General features: G+C 47.8%; 1 protein-coding gene across 1 annotated transcript; it reads right to left on the reverse strand.

The window, feature by feature from the left end:
* Positions 1 to 387: 387 nt before the first annotated feature.
* On the reverse strand, positions 388 to 4,666 carry SYT11 (synaptotagmin 11). Its single transcript, XM_033519755.1, has 3 exons — positions 4,634 to 4,666; positions 3,603 to 4,514; positions 388 to 1,126 (listed from the first exon to the last, which is right to left on the reverse strand). The coding sequence occupies exons 1-3, from the start codon at positions 4,664 to 4,666 to the stop codon at positions 980 to 982; spliced, it is 1,092 nt and encodes a 363-aa protein (XP_033375646.1). The 3' UTR covers positions 388 to 979.
* Positions 4,667 to 6,905: the final 2,239 nt, after the last annotated feature.

Raw genomic sequence — 6,905 nt, forward strand, 5'->3', positions numbered from 1 at the left:
AGCCCCTTCCCAGCTCCTCAGGAATTCTCCAGCCCCTTCCCAGCTCCTCAGGAATTCTCCAGCCCCTTCCCAGCTCCTCAGGAATTCTCCAGCCCCTTCCCAGCTCCTCAGGAATTCTCCGGCCCCTCAATCTCTTTCTTGAAACGAGGAGCCCAAAACAGACCCCAGGATTTGAGGCTCCTCAGCAGAGCCAGGGGATGGGCAGTGCCCTGCTCCTGTGCCCACGCTGGGGCTGGTCCAGGACAGGTGCCATTGTGCACACCTGGGCACACCTGGGCACACCTGGGCACACCTGGGCACATCTGGGCACATCTGGGCACACCTGGGCACATCTGGGCACGTCTGGGCACATCTGGGCATGCCTGGGTACATCTGGGCACACCTGGGCACACCTGGGCACACCTGGGCTTGTGTCCAGCCCCTGGCAGCCAGGGCCATTCCCAGTTTTCCTCACACCATTGGCCTCAGCCCATGGATCCCACAGATCCCAGAAATCCCACACATCCCACAGATTCCAGACATCCCCCAGATCCCACTGATCCCACTGATCCCACGGATCCCAGAAATCCCACAGATCCCACAGATCCCACAAATCCTACACATCCCACAGATCTCACAGATCCCAGAAATCCCAGAAATCCCACACATCCCACTGATCCCACAGATCCCAGAAATCCCACAGATCCCAGAAATCCCACACATCCCAGAAATCCCACACATCCCACGGATCCAGGCTGTTCTGGAGCCAGCACAGAGAGCTGCTGCCTTCACCAAACCCTGCCTGCACGACCCAGGGCTCCCAGATCAGGATTTGTGCTGTTCTGCACAACCACCCCCAGCTGAACCACGGAGCACTCAGAGCAGCCCATCACCCTTGAGAAGAATTTGAGGAAAAACGTGTAAACACTGAAAATCTTCAGCTAAAAACAAGGGAAAAGCCCTGCAAGTGAACTTGGGGATTTATCTTTTTCCCACCCACTCAGAGCTGGAGAAAATAGCTTCTACCTGAGAGGCCAGTGATGTCCATCTTTGGCAAATGCCTGGCTTTCAGCACCACCACGGTCATCCTCTGTGCCACGGGCTGGTAGGACAGGGACACCTGCAGCTCCCCTCTGCTGATGCACTTCTGGCAGGGTGAAACACACACAGCTGGTCAGGCAAGGTGATCTTAGACACAGGGACACCAGAAATTTCCTTTCCTTGTAGTAAATGCCTAAAGGAAATGAGCCCCAGGTTGTTCTGGGTGCCTCAGCTGGAGCAGGGAAACCACCCCGTGCTCACCCCACAGCTCTGAGCATCCCCACAGCCTGGAACTCTGCATTTCCAGGAGAGGAAACCTGCTGGGACCTTCTGGGAGAGGCCAAAGCTGCCTTTGGGGCTCTGAGGGCTTTAGGAGCTCAAATCCCACTGATTTTTTGTGGAGTTTCAGCAGCTGAAGAGCTCAGGCTCTTCAGGAGTGTCCTGACAGTCTCAGCATCAGTTCAGCCTGCAAAACTACAGGATGAAGATTAAAGGAAGATAAAAGCAGGGCAGGTTTTATCTCAGATCTCAGTAAATCCTGCTGGGCATTCTTTCAAAGAGTAACATTGCATTAACATAACATTAAGATAATTAGTTTTGGTTTCCAGATGGTGTGTGTTAACTTCCACTGAGCTGGCACTAATTGAGATGGAGTTTATTTGCTGTCAAGGTGAACAGCACTAGCCAGGGCTGGGAACTCTTGTGCTGGCAGTCACAGAGCTGCTGGAACTTTGGGATCTCTCCCAAATTCTCCCAAATTCTCCCAAACCTCCCCCTGCCCCAGCAGGGACTGGGATGTGGCAGAGGGTCAGTGAGGCTCCAAGGAAGGGATTTTTCTCCTTTCAGAACAGTGAAGCACAAATGCCTCATTCTGTGCTCTGAGCTGAAGTTCTGTCCTTGCTCCTCTTAGAGGGGAAAATGCAGAGTGTGAATTTCAGCCTGGAAAATTCTCATTTTCATTGGTTTCTTTTTTATTTGAGTGCTTTCTGTGTGTTTAACACAAGTTTTTTAAATGCATGGAATCACTCTCCTGTGTTGGAAGGGACTCACAAGGACCATGGAAGTCCAATTTTGGGAGGAGAATAAATATATGAGCAAGTTCCTGGGCCTGGAAGGGAAATGTTTGGAACTTTGGCTCCTTGGATACAGAACACAACAGCCAAGGAGAGGTTTTTTTTTGGGGGGTGAGGATGTTATTAAGAGTTTTGGGGGTTCTTCTGGTCTTAAGGTGTCCCTGCCCATGGCATGGGGTTGGAGTGAGTTGATCTTTAAGGTCCCTTCCAACCCAAATCACTCTGGGATTCTGCTTCAAAGTAATTTTCAGTTTGTGATTGTCAGATAGAAACTCCTGGGAATGTTCACTGGGATGGGATGGAGGCCTGCCTTGGGTCACTGGCTCATTACTGAGTGTGAAATGCACTTCTGTATCCCACATTTTGAAACCTCCTGACAGACTTTGTTCAGTTTGGCTCTCTGGAATGATGCAGATTTTTCAATCATGCACATCTGGCACCAAGCTAAATAAATTTTTGATTACTACCAAGTGTTAAATAATTTGCATCTTTGATTAATTTTTTTGAATCTATTTTTCCCCTCTATTTTTAATCTATTACTTCTAATAGATCCAGTCATTGCACTGAAAAAAAAAATAATAAAAACCCTGAACCAACCACTTGTTTTATCATAATGTAAAACACTCCTAGAACTGAAGAATACCAAAGTAATTACCAGAACTCTTGTTTTGTTGTGGTCATTGACATAGAATCTCCAATAAATAATATTAATAATAATAAAAAAAGCTAAACACCCCATAAAGTAGAAACATTTCAAGTTAAATAATTCCATTTAAGGACATAAGGAAGGATTTTACAGAGCCCAGCAATGATTTTCAAGATGTTGCAGCAATAAGTGAGCCCAAATATCTTTTGCTTTTGGACCTGCAATCAACTGAGCAAGAAGATTAAAATCAGAAGTACCTCCTCCTCCTCCTCCTCCTCCTCTTCTTGAGCACACAAACATCTGCTCCAGAGTGCTCATCCCTTTGTTTACAGCACCAGGCACTGAGAGTGGGATTCCTTTCACTGGGATTCATTTACACCAAATTTTAGATGTCTGCATTTTGTTCCCAATCTCAGGTGGGATTCCTGGGAGCTGATTTCTGCTCCAGGACAAGGGGAATCCGGTCAGGCTCTGCTGACACATTTTACAGCCACAATTCAGCTGTAAATAATTCCAAGTAGAGGGGTCTAAAGTGGTCAGATCAGAGAAATCTCCCTCTCTCAGTCAGGTTTGCAGATGAATGTCCTGTTACCACATCAGCTTTTATTTGGAGATGGGAATTTGCCATCATAACATTCATCCATCATAACATTCATCATTCCTGTGCCTCAGGAGTGACAAAACCTTCTCCAATCGCCATCACCACACAGCAGAGAAGCACCCAACTAAAACCACAACCACATCACACCAAAAACACACATCTGGGGAAAAATCAGGCTTCAGAGCTGAGGGTCTGCTTGTTAAACCACGGATCAAAAACTCTGGGATCAAACACAAGGCAAACCTGCACAGAAGTGACTTACTTGTATGTTCCTTTTGAGGATCTCCCTGGTCAGCTGGACCTTGCCAGTGCTCGGATCCACCCCTGCAAGGGGCACCATCACCTCCCCAATCACATCATCCCTGGAGAAGCGGTCGAAGCTCAGCACGAGGAAGTGCAGCACCAGGTCCTGGAGCTGGCTGTAGGGGATCCCGTAGAAGGTGAAGGTCTCGTCGAACACCGGCTCCAGGGTCTTGCGGAGCACGCGGGTCTTGACGCGGTGCCTCTTGTCGGGCAGAATTGTCATCTTGATGTAGGGGTCGGAGCTCTGGGTGTGCTCGTCCATCACGGGCAGCCCGTGAGCCTCCTGGATGGTGACCACCAGAGCCTTTTTGGGGAAGTTGTAGTCCACTGAGAAAGTCAGGTCTCCCAGCATGACGTCGTCGCCCGGGGAAGAGGGAGAGGAGGTTTTACTCCCTCCTGGAGTGAGGCTTTGATCTGGGCTGAGTTCATCTCCGTAATCAGCTTTGATGGGGAGCTGGTCGATGTTGGGGGGTCCTTCTGGAGCCTTGTTGGGTCCCATCAACCCTGATTCAGCAGCATCCAGCAGGAGGTTCCCCCTGCCCCCCTCCTTGGCGGCGCCGCCCTTGTCTCTCCGGATCCGGTTGATTTTCTTCTTGTTGCTCAAGGTCTCCGGGTAGATGCTGATGCCTTTCAGCATGTGAATGAATTTGTATGGGGGAGTTTTGTGCTTCTTTTCTGCTTGCTGGTGACAGCATGTCCACACAAAGACTGTGACTGAGACAGAAACCACCAGGACAGTGGCTCCAATGAGTCCTGCCACCACGGGAGACACATCTGTGGGAAGACAAGGCAGTGAGCAGCGAGCTGGGGCCCCAGCACACCTGGCTGCACATCTACACAGTCCTGTCGTGCTCTCAATCCTGGGATCCGCCTCTCACAGCTTCCCCAGACATGGCTTCTGTTGCTAAATTCATTTCTCACACTCCTAAGGCACGCCTGACCTGTGTTCCATGAGCTGAGGATCTCAAACTGTTGATTGCCTTATCTTGCCAAACCCAGCTCCTGCATCACCAGCATCTCCATAGGAACGCGGGCTCTTGATGTGCAGGAAGCATTTTCTTTTATTTTTTTAATGCCCTGTTCAGGAACGTTACACAATTGTGTTTTCACAACAGGAAGGGAGTAATAAATATGGCCATAATGCTGGATCTGAGATAGCCTTCCTTATCAATTTTTAAAATATCCCTTTGCCCTGAAATGGTTGTTTTGCCCTGGTCCTTGTGGTTGAGGCTAAACGTGAAATCTCCCATGGAAATCCAGTGTCCAGACCAACAGACAGAAAATCCTGGGCTTGGATTTAGGGATTATCTGATATTTTCTAGATTTTATGCCAACTGTGTTAATCAGTAATGGCAAGGCAGAATAAATTAAAAAAAAAATAAAAATACATAAAAATGTTTATTTTTATCTGCTTATTTGCTAATGGATGACTTTGGAGAAGGCACAGAATGAAACCAGTGGTGCTGAGCTCCCCAGGACACGGCACTGACATCCCCCAGCGATTCTGAGAGGACTGGGGAGGATGAGGATGGAAGAGAAGGAGCTGCAAAAAGAGCTGGGGTTGTTCACTCCTAAAAGGGGAGGAGAAGGAGGGGATTTTTTGCTGTGTTCAGTTTCTCAGTGGGAGGTTTTAGGAAGGTAGAGCCAGGCTCTTCATGTAACTTATTTTTGTATTCTTGGTTTTAAAGCAATTTTATTTTAATTTCTTTTTGGAAGTCAGTAAAGAAACAAAAAGCCCTCTAAGCCTATGTCTCTTTCTGTCACAAATTGTACAAACCGCTCCTTTACCAAAAACCCTTGTATGACAATCGTGGCTGTACCCAAATGAGACAGCTGGCTCAAAAAAAGGATAAACTTGTCTCATTTTCCTCTTCATTCTGTAGCACAAACAGGAGGAAATACTCTTCTAACCTCATCCTTGAAGCTACAGAGAGCACCACGACTTTGGGTTTTTTCTATTCTTCCCACATCACCATTTACTGAGGCTGCAAACTGAGCACCTGACAGACTCAGAGAAGATTATTTTACCAGCTCCCAAAACTGGAAAAACCACTTTTAGTTAGACAGAAGCCTTTGTGACCTGCAGCTGTCGTGACTGATTCCACAGAGAAAACTGTCCCAGGTCTCACTGCAGAGCCTTGAATTAACTAAAGCAAGAAGAATTCACAATATTGACAAAACACCACCCAAAAAACCCAACTTCGGTTTGTTATTTAATGTTTGATATGAGGCAAATGGTCTTTAACAGCTCATTTGGAGACAACTCAGCTTAAAAGGCTTTGGTGGATATGTAAGAAAAATGCTGAAACTCCATTCTCGTTTTTATTCTTATTTCTTGGTGTTTTGTTTCTATTGTGTCCTCACAGGATCAGCTCTTGGAGCTTCATTTCCTGCAGCTCTGATGGGACAATTTCAGAAGCAGCACCCAACAGCGACACCAGAAAGCACCAAATAAATCTTTTCTCTCACTGAATGATCGTAACTCTAAAAAATATTTCAACTCTAAATATTATTTTAAATATTATTTCAAGTCTTGTATTTGACTCCCATGATGTTCTGTGGCAAAGAGCTCCTCAGCCTCGTGATGTGGCTTGAGGTTTGCTGTGTCTCGTCTCATCCAGTCCCTGTTGGTGCCTCAGTTATTCCCAATCCCCCTCGTCCTGGCTGAGGGCTCCTATTTATATAATCATTCCATCCATCCATTAGTCCTGTCTCCATAATTCCCTACGCTGATCTAAAGCTGCCTAAACCAAATTTTAGCGGAGCTTTTGCACCTTTCAGAGCACTCCCCACGCCCAAGGTCCACCTGAAGTGGTGGCACAGCCTCACACCTCCCTCCAACACAGCAGAACTCTGCTTTTTTTAAATCCAAACTTTGTGGCAGAGGTCTTTGTTCCGATGTGACGCTTCAATTTGACCAAAAATTACTGAAAACATCCTTTTAAACGCGATGTTTGCTAAGGATACCCAATGGTGGTCAATGGTTAAATGGTGACAGCACGTGGCTCTCGGATCCCAGGAAACACAAGGTGAGAGGGAAGCGTTTTCCATGAGATAAACGGTGCTGGATGCAGGAATTTCTATCCCCGAGCATTTCGGGGTTCAGAGGAAGCGCAGCACCCGCGCCGTGCCCAGGGAAGGTCGCTGGGTGCTGCAGGACAGGCGGGGGCAGCGCTTTGGGTGCTCAGCGCTGGAGGAACCCCCGGAGCCCCCGCCCCGCTCACCCCGGGGCTGCACCAAAACCCATCCCGAGCCCGAGCGG

Source organism: Parus major, chromosome 25LG1 (assembly GCF_001522545.3).
Source record: "Parus major isolate Abel chromosome 25LG1, Parus_major1.1, whole genome shotgun sequence".
In the NCBI taxonomy this organism is placed as follows: domain Eukaryota; kingdom Metazoa; phylum Chordata; class Aves; order Passeriformes; family Paridae; genus Parus; species Parus major.

Excerpts from the sequence above, each read along its gene's own strand:
- SYT11 (XM_033519755.1), bottom strand. The coding sequence starts at position 4,666 with ATGGAGATGCTGGTGATGCAGGAGCTGGGTTTG. Across the intron at positions 4,515-4,633 it reads TGATGCAGGAGCTGGGTTTG|GCGGATCCCAGGATTGAGAG; the intron begins GCAAGATAAGGC and ends AAGCTGTGAGAG. Across the intron at positions 1,127-3,602 it reads TCCTCAAAAGGAACATACAA|AAGTGCATCAGCAGAGGGGA; the intron begins GTAAGTCACTTC and ends TCACCCTGCCAG.